The sequence below is a fragment of the Amblyomma americanum genome, chromosome 6 (genome assembly GCF_052857255.1).
Source record: "Amblyomma americanum isolate KBUSLIRL-KWMA chromosome 6, ASM5285725v1, whole genome shotgun sequence".
Lineage (NCBI taxonomy): Eukaryota > Metazoa > Arthropoda > Arachnida > Ixodida > Ixodidae > Amblyomma > Amblyomma americanum.
Genome location: NC_135502.1, coordinates 19,875,925 through 19,898,012, shown reverse-complemented (window position 1 = coordinate 19,898,012; position 22,088 = coordinate 19,875,925). Strand labels below are relative to the sequence as shown.

The window sequence follows — 22,088 nt, the reverse complement described above, 5'->3', positions numbered from 1 at the left end:
ATTTTTTTGTTTAAGGGCTTGCTGAATTTGTTTTGTGGGTGTGCGAATGTGTTTTCAAAGAGTAGTACAAGCTGCGAAGATCCATCAGCTCCGGATATGCTCACATTGCTTTATAAAAATGTTCGCTAGCCGATTGCCGGTATTCCTTATTAGTTCATATGTGTGTCGTTGCTGTTAAAGGTGAAAGCTATTTACGCCGAATTCTTAGGTGTGCGTATATGTCCAGACAAAAGTACACATGTCGCACTCATTAAACATCACATCGACGACTGCTATCCGTGGTCTTGGAAGTGCGATTTTTTTTTTTTGGTAGGGCATAAATATGTGCGGATATAAATGCATACTTGCAAACCTGCCCACTCGGCCTGCCGGACAATCACGAAGCGTTAATACATTACATCGTTCAGGTTTGTTCTATAGAGTGCGCATGAAGTGTCTGACGTCTGTTTTCAGAGACGAGCAAGCTTGCGCATGCTTTTTTCCGTCCCTGCCCTCTCCTCCTGATGTGCAGGATTCCTGACCAGTGTGCTGGCGTGGCCCGGGTGGGCACCAATGAGCAGGCTCTCATTCTCCATTTACATAATTCATGACTTCATACTCTACTACCAGTGGATTAACTTTCCTGGCAGAGTTGACGGTGGCTATTACTTTATGGTAAGCGTGCACGTATGTTACCTTTATTCTTTTTCCCTTTTTTTTAAACGAGGCATGCACAATATGTTCATCGTGAGCAATATGAGGGGGAACAAAGTTTGGGCATTAATTTATTGATAGCTTCATAAGTATGTGTGACAAGGACGGATTGTCCTCTTTTCCAACTAGTTTTCCCCTTGGCGCATGATATCCAAAACTCATTCTGAGATTTAGCGGAGAAATAACCAGAAAATTCACCATTTTGTGATAAAAGTCGTTCCCTCTCATGTTGTTCTCTAGTGTACAGTGCATTCTGCGCTAGACTAAAAGCGAACGAAGAAAGGAACAGTGTGAGCATCGCTTCTAAACAACGTCGGCATACCGGATGTTCAAGCTCAGAGGGATAAAAATAACTGCAGCCAATTCCTCTGCTCACAACGTGAAATATCTCTCGTTCTTTCTGTGCAGCTTGATAAAGTAGTACAATCTCGCTTGCGTGCACTCGGCCCCGTACTAGAGCCCCAGTCTCCAATCTTTTACATGAGCCCGACGGTTGGGCACACCCCTCACTTGTGAAAAATCATTAGCTACCCCCATGCTGACTCCCGACTCTCCAGAATGGCGCGTGCACCTGCAAGCAATTTGTTTCCGTGGAACATCGAACAAAAAAACAAGCTGCGGCTTGGCTATTCAAGAAAAGGTTCGAGCAGATGCGTACATATTAGATTACGATCATGCTGATTGGTTCGTTTATAGGGATAATTTCAACCACCGGGGCGCCCTGCACGCGTGCAGCGTTTTTACTGAGTAGCCTCTATTGTTTGCGGAAGAGGTCATTCCCGTCAAGCTGGGGCAGGTGCGATGCTTTGCTAGCGGTGTAAGCAATGACTTCAAACCTGCTCGAACCTGTCGACTGCTGCATGTGCTCATAGCGCACCCCGTGAGCACAGGATGAGAATCTAAGCTGCTAGTGCACAAAGATCTGTATGTATCGCACGCTCACGTCGCAAAATAACTGTAAACAATAGGCGGAAATGCCGCTAAGCATTCCACTGCCTTGCGCTGTAAGTAGCGAGGAGGAAGGGAGCTTGGAGCCCCAATGCACAAGCGTGCATTTTACAGCGGGAATGCTTCAGTAAGGGGAAGCCCAACGAATAGCGTAGCCCAAGCTACGAAACGTGTTCACTGCCTCTTGTGTCCCGATAAAATGGTGCGACGTACATAGTAATCTCTGTTCGCCCGCCTTAGTTCAACATGCGCTTATTGCAGCTCCTTTACCTGCCGAAAGGCCACGGGCCCCTGACCAGGGCCTCTTTCCCGAAGTACAGCCCGCAACGACCAAAAGCTGTCTTCATTTTTAGGAGGTTTTTATGCACGGAAAGCGCGCTGCGTTGACTGTACACTGGCCGCTAACGAGCCGCACCACTAAGCCCGATTAATTTCTATAACACGAAAACCCGGAAAAGGGAGAATTCCCATTTACAAAGTCCTTGGGCCTACATGCCATGATCACCCCTTACAGCACTGCCGCACCGAGCCGAAAATAGAATCCAAAAGCGCGCGAGGAACTCACGCTACTCGAGCGCAACTACAGCGCCCACGAAAACAGCGCTGCCGCTGCACAGCCGCTGGGGGAAGATGAGAGCACTCCAATTTATCCCGCCAACGAGCAATCCCGGAGACGCTTACCCGCACTCTATACGGGGAGCTTACGACAGGCTGTGGGCACTTGTAACTAGGGCAGCGGCGGCAGCGGTTGCTGGCTTTAATAAAGCTCGTCCCCACGGCAACGTTATGGGCGTTCCGCAACGCTGACGACGCGAAAGCCACGTGTGTCGGGTTTACGACGCGAAAAGACAAAATTCGATGCAGAGGAAAGAAAGACAGCTACTGAAGTACTCTAAGAGGCGGGCGGTCTTGCGCGATGCGCGGTCGGCTCCACAGACAAAAAAAAAAGGCAACGTTATTTTCCAGATGACCGTGGTGGCCGGAAATTGCGCCGCCTCATTTGTGGCGGCCTTCGCGCTGCACGCGGTGTTCGAGAGGCCCATCGCCCTGATGGCCTCCCTGCTCGAGGAGCGCTGCTTCCCGAAGAGACACCGGCACCCATCGTCCGACGGACTCGCCGTGGGAGAGGCCGGAGCCGCGGCCAAGAGATTCACCGCCAGGGGACGCGGCGAGCGCACCAAGCGCCTCTGAAGAAGACGGCGCGACTCGACTCCGTCGGGAATGGGTGTACGTGGTCATGTTAAAGCTCACCGCTCATCAGAGCGCCGGAAGCTCAAAGCACGGTTTTACCCTGGAGTTTCTCTCCCCAACCTTTCCCAAGGTTTCAGCGGACGAATGTGCTTGGCGCTGCGCGTGGCGCGATATGACGTCACGTGATCAAGTGTTGAGACTAGGTTCCACTTTCCTTTTTTGTGAAGGGACATTTAGACGCCGCCTTCCTGTGTCGCTCAACTGCCGTGCGGGCCGTGACTCAGTGAAAGCCAAACCTAACGGGCAGCACTTAACTTTTATTTGTCCTCTTTTTGGCACCAGTCTAATTCCTTATCCCACAAAGCTGTCTTAATGTCCGCAGTACCCAGAATCAGAGGGATTGCGGCAATCCTCTTAGAGTTCGTTGAGTAGGGACAAAGTGGACTGAAGAGTAGAAAAAAATTGCATCAGCCGTGATGTCCGACGTTAATTCAAAATCATAATAGTGCAAAAACGATTCATCATGCCTGATCTAAACATGCTGGTAATGTCCAGGACGTTTGACTTAAAGATGGCAGACATTTTGTCTGACTGAATGTCGTATTTTACACAAATGAGCAGCCCAATGAACAGTGAACAGAAGCGAAGAGAGGCACCTCGCCTGCGACTGACTTCCTTTTTGATCATCCTGTAGTAGTGTTCATTTGCCAAAAGCAGTTCCGCTGAAAAATTGCTAAGAAGCTAGATGGGATGAAGCGTAAGGGTTCAGGTCAGCTGGCCTGTTATGTATTGTCCGAAAAAACAGCGCAGGAAAACAGGCAAGAGCTTAAGCAGGACACATGCAGTACAGTAGTGACACTGTAGTGAATGACAAGCACAGCAAGTCGCACACACAATAGTGATACACACAGAGCACTATAGTGTGTGTGCGTGTCTGCCTGTGTTTGCGCGTTTTTACAATTTTGTTTTCAGACGGAATGTAGTAATTAAAAGTCTATTTGATAATAAATATTGCTTAGGGGATGCCAAACTGTGCTCAAGAGAACTCATTTGCAGTCCCGACGGCAATTGTTGGCCTGTAGTTAGAATGCAAACAGTGCATTTCTCCGACAAGCTTTTTTCAACTACCAACCCAACGGCACTTTTTTTCCTCACTTCCAGCTTTCCGTGCTTTGTTTTCGTCTTAACGCATACATGTTTATATGTACAGGGTAAACTACTGTAATGCCACACACACTTAATATTTTTGTATATCATTTGGTAGCGAGTAGCTGGAAGCGGTAAAGGAATACTTAGGGCAGGTAGTGATCGGTGATCCGGATCATGAGAGGGAAATAACTAGAAGGATAACAATGGGGTGGAGCGCATATGACAGGTTTTCTCAGATCATGAATGGCAGTTTACCAATATCCCTCAAGAGGAAAGTGTACAACAGCTGTATCTTACCGGTACTCACCTACGGGGCAGAAACGTGGAGGCTAACGAAAAGAGTTCAGCTTAGGTTAAGGACAACGCAGCGAGCCATGGAAAGAAAAATGATAGGTGTAACGTTAAGAGACCGGAAGCGGGTAGAGTGGGTGAGGAAACAAACGCGAGTTAATGACATCCTAGTCGAAATCAAGAGGAAAAAAATGGGCATGGGCAGGGCATGTAATGCGAAGGCAAGATAACCGCTGGTCCTTGAGGGTAACGGAGTGGATTCCGAGACATGGCAAGCGTTGCACGGGGCGCCAGAAAGTTAGGTGGGCGGCCGAGATTAAGAAGTTCACGGGCATGGGGTTGGCGCAACTGGCAAAGGACAGGGTTAATTGGAGAGATCAGGGAGAGGCCTTTGCCCCGCCGTGGGCGTAGTCAGGCTGATCATGATGATGATGATAATGATGATTATATTTGTCAGATATTCTTCTATAAAAAAATTAAAACTGCTAAGCGTTACAAAAACCGCTTCTTTTTGTTTACCTCATCACAACTGAATACATAAGTCTCGATGAAGTAAGGAAGCTGTTTTACTAGGATGCGTTTTGTGAAGTGCTCAATGTTGCGACAAGGTGGCACGTGACAATAAGCATTAATACATATTCAATGCATGTTGCACACACACAAAAACACACAAGATTTTGTCACGCTTAATTTATCTTCATTAAAACGTAGCATGTGGTCGTCTGCGTATGAAGCCCATAAATCTCAGTTGAAATGAAAAGCGCTTAAAATACCAATTGGTGATGCCGAAATCCTTCATTTTTGAGCAAAAAAAAAAAACATCGCGTTAAGACGGGACAAGAAAGAGGCAACGGGCACAGCGCCGAACTTACAACCGAGTGTGCCTCATGCGATGTCTCAATCTGTCTGTATTGATTGCCACATCGCATGAAATACAAATTAGTAAGTTCGGCGCTGTCTGTCGTTTCTTTCTTGTCTCGTGTTTCGCGCTGTTCTTGCTTTAATAATGAACCAGCTGGCCCAATAATCCTCCCCTTTGTAGGAATTTCTTTTTATTTTCTCGTAAGATCAGTAAGTGATCAGGTAAAACTCTCGCTGGGCGGCCGCCATAGCGAGACAAACTTAGCGTTCACCGGGTAAGTCAGAACTATGAGATAACGAAAATATTGGCGGTGGTTTAGCTCTGGTTAAACCTGCAGTCACGCGATAGCTACAGCTGGCCGAGTGGAACTTGGTCACGTGACCAACCTCGTGATCAGCCATGGCACCGCGCCGCCGGCAGCTGCTCCGCGCCACGTGACCAGCCACGTGACAGCGTGGCGGCACAGCCACAGGGTGGCAACTCCGCCACGCTGAAGGCTCGAAATGCTACCGTAGTGTAGCTATCGCTACAAAAAACGTTCTGCCATCAATTGTGCACCCCTTGGATTAAAATGCACTGCTGAAGGTGCACGAAAAGGGAGAGATACATGAAGCTAAGGAAAGACTGAAAGCCAAAGTTGCAAGAATCTATCTGTGAGGAGTTTACCCTGCGCAAAGAGAAGTTGAATTGATCTGGGTCCCGGCTCACCCGTCTAATCCAGGGAACGAGGCGGCTCACGTGCAAGCCCGTGGTTTCATCGACCGGGCAGTGAGCGTGAACCCGCAGCGGTGGCTCAGTGGTTAGGGCGCTCGACTACTGATCCGGAGTTCCCGGATTCGAACCCGACCGCGGCGACTGCGTTTTTATGGAGGAAAAACGCTAAGGCGCCCGTGTGCTGTGCGATGTCAGTGCACGTTAAAGATCCCCAGGTGGTCGAAATTATTCCGGAGCCCTCCACTACGGCACCTCTTCTTCCTTTCGTCTTTCACTCCCTCCTTTATTCCTTCCCTTACGGCGCGGTTCAGGTGTCCAACGATATATGAGACAGATACTGCGCCATTTCCTTTCCCCCAAAACCAATTATTATTATCATTCAGTGAGCGCGCCCTCCGACCAGAATTTCACGAGGGACGGATTGATCTCATTTCATGATATCACCCATCACTTTAGGCTGTAGAGGCGCGCATATCCCTCTCCCCACAAATCGTTAACAAAAGCGCAAGAAGTTACCTGGCGCCGACTGCAAACACGCTCCCTTCTGAACCCGGCAGTGCTTGCCCTCAAGCCAGTACGACCCAAACTGCCATAAATGTGGTGAAAGGGCCACATACGACCACATTCTGTGGAACTGCGCAAATGATCCGCCTCCGGCGGAGTTGATACAGCTCCCTTCTCCCGAGCGGTGGGAGACCGTGCTGGTCAGCTTGGGCCCTAACATTCAAGTACGGGCATTCGAGCGGGCCAGTGAGGTCGCCGCCAGCCATGGGCTAGCGGCCATCTATTATGTGTCTCCTGCAACCTGCTCTCGACGCAATAAATGTTTGACAATCCAATCGGCGCACATCAAAGACCCAACAGCGTCGCGGTCGGACCTATTTCACTAATCGTTAACCGTCATCTGCGTCCATCGCGTCTCCTTTTATCATATTTCTGACCTTCGTACCAGTCGCCATAATGAGTCGTCGGCTGGCGCTGACGACCTTACACCAACGCCATATAAATAAAGTAACAAAATAGACGCTGTTTCGTGACCACCCATTAGATTCAGATCATTTCGTCCAATCACCGTCCTCACAGAGCTCGCAGCCGAGTGGTTCGACGATTTGTTGAGCTCTGTGGTAAAAACAGAAATACCGATTAATCGCGCTACGAATATAAGAGCGTTATTGCGTCACATCTCTCCCGCAGCAGGCCTTATACTTAACAGAGTCATCATGGAGAGTCTTCAATTCGACGCCTTTGGAGATATGAAGATATATTTCTCAATTTATAATCGACAGCACTGTGCAAAATTACAGGAAATAAACCTCTTCAGGCACCGTCCTAGGCAATGGAACGTTTTTTTTTTGTCTTGAAAAAGGTGTTTTGAAATGCAGATGTACGAGAGAGAGAGAGAGAGAAAGACAGAAAGGCAGGGAGGTTAACTAGGCAGCGCCCGGTGTGCTACCCTACACGTGGGAAGGGGAACGGAAAGAGAGATAGAAAAGAGAGAGAACAAAGGGATATGATCACTTTTCCACGTGTCCGTTGGCCGTTACTTGTAGGGTACACAGGGCGCACACTGGTTGTTCACAATCTTGCACTCAGTCCTGAGCCCTTCAAGAACTTGAAAAGTGCCTTCTAAGCTGTCCTCTGCGACGAAGGCTTACTCCAAGGACCCAGAATCTTGGCTTCAGTAAGAATCTTGGCTGCGCTGTTGTGTCGCCTGTGGCTGGGAGTGGCGTTCACAAATGCCTACTCCCACTTAATCGCAATGGCAGACTCTCCTGCGCGTGAGATGTGTGGGTGTGACGAAACTATCGAACACCTTCTTTGTAACTGCCCTCGGTTTCAGCGTGAGCGTGCACTCCTGGCTACAACTCTCCGCCGTTTAGATCCAGATGTACGAGAGACTTTGCGGTAAAACCATTGTGCTGGTTTCTGCCAATTCCGAAATGGCTGAAGGGCAGTGAGGCGTGAGCATCTCCTAACCACAGTAATATGAGACCGTTTGGAAACACTGCCCTTCACAGTGACTTCTAAGACCAAGGTAGGGAATGATTCGCGTTGCGTTTTCTAGCAACGTTAACTGAAATACACCAGCTGTGAATAACTTGATTCTTAGGTGAATGGAAGAAGCTGAAACCCACAGGAGACGGCATTTTCCTAATTCGTCATAACTTTTCACGTTCTGACAATTAAACTCGAACAACGATAAAAACAAGCCACGCAAGAAAGACGGCGAGCTGGTAGCCAGGCTTCTGCTTAATCTAAAAATCACTCACGCTCTCTTTCTCTCTCTCTCTCTCTCTCTTTCTCTGGCACGAAGGTACGTACGTACGTATGCACTGAAGGTCTTTTAATCCCCCACTCGAGACTCACACACAAATAAATCTGTGATTATCAACCGGACACACTAACCACTGAGCCGTGAAACGGCACGCATAGATTTATTGAAGCGAAAGCTTCACTACGCTAGGTAAAGCCTATTTCGCCGTGCGTTGCCGGTTGCCGGTTGCCGGTAAGCCAGAGGTCAAATGTGGTTATAGGCCTTACCATATGTGGTCTCTCATGGTGTCGCACCACTTGACCTTTCACTTTTCGATTCGCCGGTAGAGGGCGGTAAAATAGGCCGCAGCGTTCACTGGGTGACCAACCTCTCGCTATCAACCATTAATTTAACTGCCAGCTGCCAGAGTGGCAGGGTGGGCGCGCTGCTTATCCAGTGTGCGGAACGCACTCAACGTTACAGACGCCAAGCCGCGTCTACTTGCCGGGTAGAGCACAGCTTTGGCTCTCTAACCAGGTTCTGCAGTAGTTAAACCGCCGCAAATTTTTAGTTGTGCTATTATTTTACCCTCACGACATTCGCGTTACAGTAAAGAGGGGCCCGAAACATGCACTGAAGTATGAAAAAGAAGAACAATACAATGCAAAAGTAAAATGACATTAAAAATCTGCAATATCAACAATACCAATTCCAACATAACAATAAAATTTGAAAAATTCTAAGGTACACAATGGAATTAGGTCTGCACGACAAAACTTGCATTAAGGATACCAAAGATGTACAATTAAGCTTTAGCTATAGTTCTAAGGTACACAATAGAATTAGGTCTGCACGACAAAACTTGCATTAAGGACGCCAAAGATGTACAATTAAGCTTTAGCTATAGCTAATACCACAGCTGCTATTATTTTCAGCGACTCAAAATTCGCCGTTCGCAATTTCGCGGGGGGCTGAATAGCACCCATCACCCTTAGCATTCTTAGAAAAGCAGCCCAACCTACCAGACAAGTCGAACTGATTTGGGTGTCGTCCCACTCGGGAAATCCGGGGAACGAGGCAGCTCACAATAAAGCCCGAGGTTTCGTCAACCGGGCAGGGAGCTCACCTATTCATCCGGAGTTTACGAGAGACGACATGACCTCTTTTCATGACATTACCCACCATTACACCTTGGGCAGGCGAGTTTATCCCCCTCCGGCTAAAACACTGTCTAAAGCACAAAAAACCACGTGGAGATGGCCTCAAACGCGCTCCCTCACGTACCCCGCGCATCTGTCACTCATGCACCCCTCGCAATACAAACCCCAATGTTGCCGCTGTGGCAAACACGCCACTTACGACCACATTTTATGGCATTGTAAGGAAGAACCACCTCCGGCGGAGCTAGTACAAATCCCTTCTCTCGAGCGGTGGGAGGCTGTGCTGGCCAGCTCAGACCAGAATACGCAAGTCCGGGCCGTCGAGTGGGCTAACCACTGGTCCATGACTGTTGGCGACCGGTTCGCCAACAGTCATGGACTAACGGCTGCCTAACACGGCCCTCCGATCACCGAGCTCTTCTTGAAAAATGTTTTTCCAATCCAATCTAATCTTACGGGCCGCTAGGCTTTTACCGCGAATATGAACGTTTACGTCACTTTCACAGATAGCAGCGAAACCAATCTTATGCATTAAGGAAACGTATTGTGCATGTATCCCTCAAAAAAATTTCTTCAGGCAGTCTGTAGACCGTCCATGGGCTCCTGTCTATAAAATCTACTGCTCTCTATGACAAATCCTAAAGAATAGTCTATAGCCAACACAAGTCCTATAGACAGTTTATAGACACACTACAGATTTATGGCCATACAATTTTAGTAGACCTCTGTCTATACACAGTCTATAGACGAAGAACAGACAAAAAGAAATATCTATAGGAAAGAAGCAGCGTCTATAAAAAGTCTATACTCTCTCTATAGACCATTTTTATAATGGATATGCGCAAATTCATAGTGACAACTAAGAAAAAATTGTGCTCACATAGACTGGACAGTTACTCTTAGGCGCACAGCCGACGATCCTGCTTCGCCGAAAGTCCGACTTGAAAAGAGCTCCTATAAGGTCAACGATATGCGCAGATTCAGCAACGCCAACGCTTCGTGCTGCCGGGCAGCATGGCGTCTTTGAGGTTTATCGCCCAGCCTTCTTTTTCGTGAGTCTCTGCTTGCCATCTTTTCGGGTGATACGCAACTGATCTCACTGTGCCCAGGTATACACGTCGCATACCCGCGAAAGGAACCGGCCACGTAGAGAAAAAGATCCACATTTGCTCAAAGCAAGTTAGAGCATCGACTGTACAACGGCGGTGGCTGAATCAGCGCAACGAAACAAGGTGTGCCTCCTCTACAGAGATATGCGTCGCCTTTCGCGCCGCTTTTTCTTATACGCCCCAAGCTCATGCGTTCCTCCTCAATTTCAGCGATAACTTCAAACGTCGACTGCTCAAAGGGCGACTTTTGCAATGCGAGTGAACGCCCGTTAAAAGGCGGTCGCCTTCTAAGCTAAAACTTTGTTTCTGCCGCGCATTAAATTGGCACTGGCGCAGCGAATAAAAAAAGCAAAAAAAAACGGCGCTGAAAGTTTGTTTGAACTTACCGATTGCTTCTTCCCTTCCGAGAGCGAGACTGCATTTCATAGAAGCCGCCTCGCTGCCTCAACGATTTGCCTAAAAGCTTTCTAACGCCTGCTGCAGCAAACATCGCACAAAGAGGCTTCCTCAGCATTTTTCCAGAGTGTAAACAATTCGCTCATTTGCATGTCAAGCCCATCAGTCGTGCTCCTCTGTGATCGCGGCAATGACAAGGAAAAAAAAGAAAAAAATGCTGACAAATCAGGGGTAAAGAATTATCATCTCTCGTTGCACGCGTCCTGGAGGCTATTTGCATACTGGTCCGATGGTGTCGTTTCATCGTCCGCGTCGGAGAGGAAGTGTCCACTGAAGTGAGCATTCCTCAGCCAACCACTGTGTCCCAAAAGTGCACGCCACATCCTGCTTTCCAGCTCCGCTGCGTCCACGCATTGCTCCCTTAATGTACATTAGTCGTTTGAAAATCCAGACAGAGGCAAGCCAGTGTGTCTCAAAGATGAAGCATGCTATATACTCTGTTTTTCCACGCGTGACCCAGTACGTTTCTACATGGTTCCAGAGGACACAGCTTCTCGACCTTACTGTCAGTTGGTCTGGCTTACTGTAGTCCAAGGTTTTTTTTATATATACAAATTGCAATTATTTTACGCTCATAAACAACGTATAAGTAAAAGAAGGTCAGGCGGTTCACAGTGGAGAACAAGAAGGTATCTCAGAGAGGGAGAGAAGAAATATTATAATAAATTATTCGGGACCAAACACGTTTGAAGTTATCTATGTCATACCCGTCACCGCCCCGATATAAAAAGAAGCTTCTGCGTGACTACCTGAAACTATTCACACAGACCGGCCCATCTGTTTTCAGATTGATGAACTTGAATGTGCCCAGTTCCAAGCAGCTTACCCTTTCCAAGAAAAAAAGAATTACACAACGTGTAAACGTGATGCTCAATGCATCACCTGGTTGTCCGGACGACAAAAAAAAAAATGGCGGTGGTTTAGCTGTGGTTGAACCTGGAGGGATGCGATAGCTACAGCTGGCTGAGTGGAGCTTGGTCACGTGACCAACCACGTGACAGTGTGGCGGCGCAGCCACAGGGTGGTGGCGCCGCCACGCTAAGGGCTCAAAATGCTACCGTAATGTAGCTATCGCTACAATACCAGACATTCGAGATCGTTTCTTCATCAGTAACAATGTTAGGCGTCATTTCCTCCTATTCAAGCCCCGTAGAATACGTCCAGATGGTACCTTTAGTATTACGTGCCCGCCACACATAACATCAACATCGACGATAGTTCTTTGGAAATATATACAAACACTGCATATAAGGAGGAAAAAGTTAATGCTGGCTCAAACGCGCCAGGGGTGAATCGGCCAGTAACTGACACTGGAAGCAGATAGAGATACTTATGAAAAATATGCGCATAAAAATCGATTGTACGCCTTTTTCTTGGCACGTTGATGTTTGTTAGGCAGGAGAAGCGCCTCTACTGTAGAAAAAGGAAGTTTAAAAACTTTCCTCATTACTTTATTCAAACTCGTGATGTTTACACTGAAAACAACTTCTTGATCGCCGTTTTTAAGTGAATGCCTGTGTAGCCTAGACTCCGAGATGCGCGCCACAAGAAAAGCTATATCTACGCACTGCAGTTTACTAGCGAAACGGGCTGGTAATGGAGACACATGTATTTCTGTTTTTGTCTATGCCTAACTTATAAAGGCTCCGTTTCCGGTGCAAATAGCGTCTTTTATCATTAGAACGCGGTAACCTATGATGCAGGTAAACCTCCATTTGACTTCAGTGCCCCTTTAATAGTATGCTCACACTTTCTAAGGAGAAGTTTGGCCAGCACGAAAGCGGATGACGAAGTCAACGTTCTGTTCAACCTGCCGCTAACCATTTACTTCCTCTTTATCGGTTGTCATGCATCACAATATTTGTCACAGCACACAGCGTTTAATGGAAACTGGTTGTAACACCACAGAAATCTTTCTGATCGGCAAGGTTGCGAAAAACGTGGTCATTATGACATATTTATGGTTTTATAGCTTTGTGGGGTTTAACGTTCCAAAGCGACCCAGGTTGTGAGGTGCGCCATAGTGGAGGGCTCCGGGCAATTTCAAACACTTGGGGTTTTTTAACGTGCACTGACATGGCACGGTACACAGGCCTCGAGCATTTCACCTCCATAGAAATGCGACCGCTGCGGCCGTAATAGAACCCGTGTCTTTCGGGTGAGCAGCCGAGCACCGAGCCACCACAGCGGCACAAGGATATGTGCTGACCACGTAGAATTACTGCACGGATTACTGTTTATGCTATATCTTGTTGCTACCTGCAGTGCAAAGTATGCGACAGCTTTGAATTTCCGATATTCAAAACACGCACATACAGAAGCGTCAACCAGTCATCTTTGAACATGAGCGTTTTACCAAAGCATATGAGCTATGTCGGCTTCTCCAACGAAGACGCTCAGTAATATTTTAACATTCTTTTTTTCGAGGTAAAACATGATTTCTTTGGCATAGCGCAACTGTGAACGGCGCCGAAAACAGCGTAACGAGACCTCTTTAATGATAAAGAAGTTAAATAACTAAAATCTGGAAGCTAAGCGTTTATTAGTTGGTTGCGTTCGCTCTTCTATGCCAGCGGTTCCGGGCCAACGCGCACGGAGAGCCTGAATTATTGGATGCTTCAGTGCCGGAAAGGATCGCATTATTGAATATTTTAAAATTGATATGGCTATTGCTAACGGCCGGCTAAACATCGCTAGTAGCAATGAGGCGCCTAACGAACAGCTAAGTTTCGGTTAACTAGTTTACTAATTTACAGGTCTCAGCCGCCGCGGTGGCTGAGTGGTTATGGCGCTCGGCTGTAGGCCCGAAAGACGCGGGTTCGATCCCGGCCGCGGCGGTCGAATTTCGATGGAGGCGAAATTCTAGAGGCCCGTGTACTGTGCGATGTCAGTGCACGTTAAAGAACCCCAGGTGGTCGAAATTTCCGGAGCCCTTCACTACGGCGTCTCTCATAGCCTGAGTTGCTTTGGGACGTTAAACCCCTATAGACCAATTTACAGGTCTCGCCGGAATTTGACGTACGCCACCCCTAACACTGATCTGCGAAAGAACTCATTTTTCAAGGGCAGGAACTGCATGCTTAGTTAAAGTATCCGCTGAAACACTCGGCCATATACAATGCGCACCATCCGGGAATCCGATTCTAATCTTACTTGCTTAACGTGACTGTGGTTACGATCCTGCCAAAGTCATCCCAGTAAATCATCGCCTATAGACAATCATTGGAAGCGCTTACAAGCTTAAGCATGCCAGTCTGCGACAACAGCTTCGTCGGCAGTGCCATTCGGTCGGAAGAACGCATTTTCAGGTCATAATGAAGTCATAACTGAATACCACAGATTACTGAGCGTATTGCGAGAGTTCATCGCATCTTTCGCTTCAGGCAAAATCGACATACGTTGCGAGAGCCGAAACAGCCGCTCTTGGGACGGAGCCAGTTCACCATTCAACACATACAACGCAATGCCAGGAGACAAATTACGCAATAGTGTCCGCGTGATCACCGATGGCAACCCGCAAGCAATCGCGCTGTAAGGGGTATATTTATACTGCTCTTGTGTAGGCCCCTCCAGGCACGTGCGCCGAGCTGTCCCTTTATATAGCATCGATTTGCGTTCATAGCGGTTATGCAACGTGTCCCACAAGAGGAAATAGAATGCAGCTAAAAGAGATTGGACCAGAGCAAATCATCAGATTGCGAACGAACCGCTGGCTAGCTTGGAACGTTCCCCAATATGTTATCCAGACTCGCCGAAGCGACGTCCTCTTTGCGACGTTGACCTATGTCTACGGGAAAAACCGTATATATTTAATGCATCCCTTCATTAGGTTCTCTTGGGCGTTTCAGTGGCAGTGCTTGTGCAACGGTACGAACTATGGACCTCGTTAGAGCCTCTTGCAACCTGAGACACTCACCCTATCGTTCCGGCTCGCGGGCAGCACCTGCGAAGGGGGAGAGAGAACAAAGAAAACAGATAAATCGATGAACAGAGCCGAGAAATCGATGGTTGCATCACATGCTAGAAGGTCATGCAGCGCAAGCCTCATTCTGCAGCTATTGAGGTCAAGCGTTTTGCACAAACACCATTCATCTCGTGTCAGAACCTGAAACGCCAGAAGCATAAGGGAACCCTATTTTTTTCCTTAACGCCCAAATAACGCCGGCCCTATTGGCCGAGATCCATGTTAGTGGCATTGGCGTTCCTCATACCTTTGATGAATGTAGAAATCTGTTTCGTATAAGCCTAAGCAATGTTTGCAGTTTCATTTACCGCCCTGTTATTTTTCTCGTGCGGTGATATTTCCAGGAGAAAAGCAAGTCGTACGGTACAATTTCAGCGTTTTCGCTGTTTCTAATGGGAAGCAGTGAAAACGACATTTGCCTGTGTCATATGACCTGCCTCTCCCCTGGGTGGTTTCGTTACAACTTATGTTATAATTAAACCTCTAATCGATTCTCGTTTAGATGAAGACGTACTTGTATTGTAATGCAGGAATGTGTGTTAATGAGGTAAAAGCAGGTGTTAAATATCATATCGAGGATTCTTGATGGAGTTGCCGATTAACAAAAGAGACCAGGGAACTGTGCTAAGAAGCATTATCTGCTGTATGATTTACAAAACGCTGCTATCAGAGCGGTTATTCGGCATCTAGCAGGAAGAAAAAAAAACATGGAGACTACATCTATGCAAACGATCTTGTTGTCATTGTCATATCTGAGCAAAAAAGCAAGAATGATCCAGCGCAGTTACTCAGGATATGGCATTGCTGCTGAGCTCGCGAGTCTGCGGATCAGATTCCGGGCCCGGCAGAGCTGCATTCCCACTGACGCAAAATACAAAACGTACAGTTATGGACAAAAGTTTGAGAGATATGGGTTCATAGAAAAAAAATTTTGTCTGGACACAAAAAGGTCAATGAAAAGCACTGAAGCACAGGGGATATGCCTGCTCCATGCTCTGGAAAATTACCAGGTGATTGACAAGCAAGGCAACGCAGAAATACATTTTTGCCGCAAATCGGCATCCTGTAAACTTTTGTCCATGATTGTACGTGCACTCAAATTTGGATGTACTTTATAGGGGCCTTCGTTTTCGGTTTTTATTTTTCCGGAAATCGCGAAGGGGGGGGGGGGGGGGGGACAAAAATAAGCCGATAGTTTTTGATATCGAATTCAGGTGTAAACCGGGCTATTCAGCGAAAAGTAGAATAAATCTGATTCTTCCGGCTTATTGTTTCAGAGAAAACGACAAATTACACCCGTTTTGATACGGGCCATAAGATTTCCAATTTTACGCTGTTCATTTTCGCAAGCAAAGAGGAAATGGGAGGTGCTCTAGAAAACCGCTTAGCGAATGAAATAACCCTCCCCCTCTTTTTTATATACTGCAATTTTTTTGTCGCATACATTACCATCACCTGGGCCTGGCCTCCATGTCCGCGCAAGGCCTGCCTGCTTTGGTTTGTACGTTGCGAGAACTTCATTCAACATCACAGTGACCATTTTAAAGATGCCAGAGCCAATTGGGGCAGGATGTCGTTAGTGTGGGTAGCACCTGAAATAATGATGCCAATACGACGCCTGGTCACATCATATGGATTCGGGTTTACCCGAAAAATGAAGTGCCCGAGATATATGTAACATGCAGTTTATATACAGGGCGTTTCATCTAAGACTTTACACAATTTTTAAATATAGGCTTTTTGAGTTATAAGGGCGCTTTTTCAGCATAGCGTTGTCAGCGGTGAATTACATGAGAATACAGCTAATACGTGCTATCTAGCAAGTTTGTTGAGTAATATTCAATCGTTAACTTTTTAACTATTACTGTTAGGCTTCTTAATTACTGAGAGGCGTGTAGCCCACCGTAAGTAATAACCATATCAGTTTTTATAACTTCGAAAACGCGGTTGCCCTCGGCGTTGTGGCCCAACAAAGTTTGGCTATTTCGATGAGTTACGTGCACTGGACGGGTCGCTTCGCCTGCAAGCTCCTCGAAAGCGCAAGTATTTTGGCGCGATGTAGGCAAAATTTACTAAGCCACGGCGCCGAGGGTAACCGTTACGTACTTAAACCCTCGGTATTCAGCATGTAACGGCGTACCAGGCACGAATCTGGGAATGCTCATTAATTCATTCGCACTATTTATAGAATGGCTCTGAACAAAAGCAGTCGACGCATGTTTATTGCCAGTCCAGCGACTCTTTAAAAGTCCGCTTATTTGTTCGGCAATACATGACAGCAACAATTAGCGAACAGTTCGCTCGCTGAGCATCGCGTTATGTAAACTAGCCGTCTCAAACTGAAGACAAGAAGAAACGTGACGTGCGGAGCGTTTGGTGAACACTCAGCAAATGTAAGCTATTTTAGTCTCGGTGTTCCCTCAACCGTTCGCCCGTTTATTCCGCTTAAAAGTTTTACGTTATTTTTCTTTTTCACGGTGATTAAATATGCTGGAAGTAGAGGAAGCTTCCAGTGATGCGCCAACGATCGTTCATCTTCTCTTTTTCAAAGCATATGCAGCAATTTGCATTGACAACGCTGTAACAGAGCGAGGCTTCATGAGCTCATCTTTTGCCTTTTCCCAGCATAGCGCGCTATATTCGCTGACTTTCAGGGAGCCCGAGCCTCCGATCGCAGGCAAGATCACAAAACCCGGGGAGGCCAGGCATATTGCCTCATTTTATTTATACAAAGCCTCTCTCACAACAATTAGAAAGAAGGGCACCGTTGCAGAAGACGGAGCTAACTTCACCTGATGAGGAGCCGAATGTTTAAACCTGCTCGTATACGAACAGTAACGGTTGGCTCTTGCCCGGCTAATCAGTGAAGGGAGTCAACGATGCTATAGCCAGTGGCGAATCAGGAAGAACCTTCACAAGTGCGAACAATGCCGAGACATTCCATCAATTGTGCTTTATTTATTTATTTGTCTTAAAATTTTATGAGGCGCTTCGGGGCGTTTGTGCGTTAAGTATTCACGGGAGAAAAGGAAAATTTAAAAATGCAACTAAACAAAACAAGAACAAAAAGACGCATGCAATGAAAACGTGATGCAGGACATTCAACCATGTTCAGGATAGAAGAACAGATTAAAAGGTCCGGCTGCACAAACAAGAGGCTGCACAAAGAAGACATGGCTGATTTGTTCAGCAGGCACACATCAGTTGTCAGCGCTCTGAGGTGTCCTTCTTTGTGGTTTTAACGAACATATAAGAAAAAGAAAAAACTGACACTGCCGCACATACCATGGAATCTCGCAGAAGCGCAAACGCGAACAGGCGGAAAATGATGGCGAACGCTGTCAGAGCCTTCCATCTTGAAGGCGATGGAAAAACAAGGCGCATGCTGCGAAGTTCATTCTTCATGGCAAAAAATAAAATAGAAAGGAGGATGTTTTCCGAGTGCGCTGAAACGACCTCATTTTCCTAATTTCCTGAGAGACTCATTTTCTAAACTCACGGCTCATTGCACCCAAGCACTGCGTGGAAACGGTGCTTAAGGTAAAAGCTCAAGGCAGCAGTATTGCAAAACAATAAAAAGAAGCGACGCCGTTCTGAACGCTTCCACAGGCGCCGCATACGGCCGGCCCTTGACATGTAAGAACTTAAAGCGCAATTCCCAACGACGCTCTCCAGTGCTCCGTAGTCGCTTATCTCGGAAGGTGCCTCGGCTGCTACCCTAAAGTTAATTTCCTGTGCGTCCTATTTACCTCCTCAGATTTCCACTTAATAGCCATCATGATGAGAACACACGTCAGAAACATGGTTGCCGGCACATTTGTGAACGAAGCACTAGCTGTGCGCTCTTGAAAGCAACGCCGATTATTAGATCAGCGATGCGAAGTGAAAACGCTTAGGTTTAGACATAAGCTTCCTTTTTAAACCCTGATGCATTTACAAAAAAAATAATCCTAAGTGTGCAGCGCTTGCTTGCTTTGTTACAACCATATCAGCAGTTGTCTGATCATGTAAATTTTTTCCCCTCTGAGAGCGAGAGCCGAATTGAGCGAGCACTGACACTCACTCAATGGAGCAATCTGTAACTGATAATTCATCCGCAAAACAAAAACAAAAGGCATTCTTTGATGACAGAGTTGCACTGGTTTCTTAGCAAATGCAAAGTCGCTCCGTTTGGTCAGCATGAATTTACTTGGCATTAGCAGCTGTGAGCCACTCATTCAAAAACTGGGATAGCGCAGAAGCCGCCTACGAGACTACGGCATTGATCGACACTGCACGCAACCGATGTGCTAATGCATGTGAAACTAAATAGCTGTAGTCAACTAAACTCCTCTCCCCTTTTCGTTTTCGCTAACGCCGAATTAGCACGTCACTAAGGATCAGGTGAAGTGCATTGGAGAGATACTACTAGTTATGTGCAGTAACTTAAAGGTATTTCTTCAAAGAAAACCACAAAATTCATGTGTCTTAAGAACAAGTATGAAGGCGAAACTTCGAGGCAAACATGAGGTTGCTGAGGTTGCATTCTAAGAAACCGGAGCCTGCAGACGGCATTACTTGACGTCACAAGCGACTGCCACTTGACGTCAAAGGCGGTAATCGACAATGGCAAAAGGGCAAGAGAGTGAACTGAAAAAAGACTAGTTATGAACTGTCCCCACATGACAAGAACTTTCATTTGGTAACTAATCAACTCGGAAGATTTCGATTAAGATCGTGGCATTGAATATGCTCTACGTAAATGATGATACCGCGACAATAGACGTTTTTAGCATACCGGAGACGTACTAGCGGAGACGTATACCGGTTTACCGGACGCCGGCTGCGCACGCGTAGTGGCTCCCCCTGGCCCCAACAATGCCACTGCGCATGCGCGAGTGGGGTCCGGTAAACCGGTATACGCCTCCGGTAGTACGTCTCCGGTATGCTAAAAACCTCTCATAACTCCGACAACTGAGGACGCGGACGCCTACCTCTTCTATAGAAAGTCCCTTGTCGAAGTCTTCTTCCTTGTCATCCTCCCCACTATCATCATCATTGCCCCCGTCGTCGTCGCTTTCTTCTTCTTCTCCAGCACCGCCATCAAAGCCGTCATTATCATTATCATCATCATAATCCCCAGCAAGACAAATGTCCGTCCTTCACAGAATTATCGTTGTAGAAACAAGAGAATCTTACACCGCCGGAGGTGGTTACTTTGTATGCAAGCCACGTACCGTTTGGTCCAGCTTTGTGACTTGTTCAAATGTTAGCCCAAAATAGCAAACGTGATAAAATGCGCGCATGAAGAACCGACACCAGTCGAGCAAGCGGCATCCGGCGGCCAACGACGCTGTCCGCCGTCCGAAAGAGCGAATCAGACACGCTTCTTGGCCACCATTCACGCCGTTCGTCGTCCCGCGGGAACGACTGCTTTCACCCTCGCGAATAAACTGCCGATTAACGCCACCGATGGAGGGAAAGCGCAGCGGCAGAAAAACGAGAGGGACTTGCAAGAAACAAAGCTCCATTATGTTCTCATTCCCCCTTTTTTTCATTTTGTTACGAAGTGGAACGTTTTCAGAAACAGTAAAAAAAAAAACGTCCCTCACCGCCATACGAAGCGGCAGCGGGGGCGAAGCGTTGTTTCTATAACGATTCATTCGTCTTCATTTGCAGCGGCGATCGCGTCGGTGTGCGCGCTAGGCTGAACGATCGCCGCTCGCCGTTCTCGGACCTTTCCCTCGCACTGGGATTGACTCTTTATGTCGCGAGTCGCTATTGTATCGTTTATCGCGTCATCTGCCGCCTGCCATTCGTTATGTGTCTGCCGGAATAAAAGAAAAGTAAAGAAAAGGGAAGACAGAATATTGAGATAGTCGTCTAAAGCGACAAGAACAAGAAGCCTGCGGCAGTGGAGTCAGCTGGCACCGTGATATACGCTGCGCGCAGTCGCTGGCCAGCAAGCGACAAGAGAACCTAGCGCCGTAGGTGACGCCGCGAAGGAACGGGAAAGCGGACGAGTTGGAAGCAATGCTCGATGTCCAAACTGATGCTATAGCCGGACCAACTCGCCTGCACCCGTAAATAGCCAGCCACAGCGTTTGCATGTAGGATTGATTTTTTCCTCTCGTGTTTTGAACAACCTGCCTCCAGACTTTTCTGCAGAAAAATCCACCTGGTCAAAAACAAGAGTGTTTACCGGCTAATAGGCTATATTTAATGCGCTTATTGCTACCTTTCCTTCGTCTCAGAATTCAGACCCCATTTTGAATTCCTAACTTACTCTCAACTTGCAGCAGCAAGGAACTGTGAGTTCGCACTGAACAGTATACGAGAGTGAGCTGCTGCTTAAAGTTTGCAGCAAATCTTTGCTAGCGGGTGAAAACGAAAGGACCAAAAGCTATTGTGTTGCCCATCTGAGAAGTCCTTTCTCAGCTAAGTGCGCTGACCCCCGGTCTAGATCTGCACGCTACGATAAAGACTTAAACCAACCAGCAAGTTCAGTAAGAAGCAGTTATATGCGCTGAGCCAAGACTTAGTGTGTCCCAGAACCAAGCTCTTTGCCCGTCGTCATCCAGAGCCCAAAGTTAGAGACCTCGTATTTCTCGAACCCTCGTTTTTCATTTCCGATTTCTTCGAACTACAACTTGTGCAGAAGTCGTCGCTTCACTCTGAAAACGTCAAGGCGAGAGATATTAATTCGACGACATGCCTATAAGCAAAGAGTAACAGACACCCATTTTCAAGGTGTGCAACTGTCTACTTCTGACAACTTATTACCGGCGCCACTGCGCAGTCATGCTTGTCCGTTACCATCAATTTCTCATCTCTTCATGCTGAAGAAGTCCAAACAGACCGGTCCTTTATCGCAATCTTAGCGTGACACGCGCCTTCTTCTCGAAAGACTGAACAAGCCGCTCCAAACACGACAAAAAACAGACGACGAGTTAAAAATAATTGCTTACATAAAAAGTGAAAAGGAAAGGTGCGGACGGCGAGTTAACCACATGGCGCGATGAAAACATTAATTTGGGGGAAGTGTAAAGACTCTCTATTCAGAAAGCACGTCCATGCGCACCCGGAAACGCATGCGTCTGTTTATGACAGGGTACGAATAGGCGACGCATGACAACAGCTACAGGAAGTGCAGCATGTCCTCTTCCACTCAAGTCGTCTTTCAATCTTGTTACGGAGGAAACACTTTCATTTGGATGAGATTGGTAAATTTTTCAAAAGTTTAAAAGAAAACAATGGAGCGAAGAATTCGTATTTGTTATTCCATCTAAGACTTCTATCAAGGTTTATTCCATCAAGA

General features: G+C 47.0%; 2 protein-coding genes across 9 annotated transcripts in view; one reads left to right on the top strand and one right to left on the bottom strand.

The window, feature by feature from the left end:
* Positions 1–3,859, top strand: part of LOC144136417 (nose resistant to fluoxetine protein 6-like) — a 34,572-nt gene extending 30,713 nt beyond the window's left edge. The window contains exons 15-16 of the mRNA XM_077668708.1: positions 512–654; positions 2,608–3,859. Of these exons, the coding sequence (XP_077524834.1) occupies positions 512–654; positions 2,608–2,832 (368 nt within the window). The 3' untranslated portion in view covers positions 2,833–3,859. The remainder of the gene's footprint in view (positions 1–511; positions 655–2,607) is intronic.
* The window catches only part of Dgk (diacyl glycerol kinase 1), a 418,312-nt gene that overhangs the window by 179,913 nt on the left and 216,311 nt on the right, over positions 1–22,088 (bottom strand). For all 8 annotated transcript variants that reach the window (XM_077668715.1, XM_077668709.1, XM_077668711.1 and 5 more), the window contains one exon: positions 14,744–14,770. The gene's annotated coding sequence lies outside the window, so the exon portion shown is untranslated. The remainder of the gene's footprint in view (positions 1–14,743; positions 14,771–22,088) is intronic.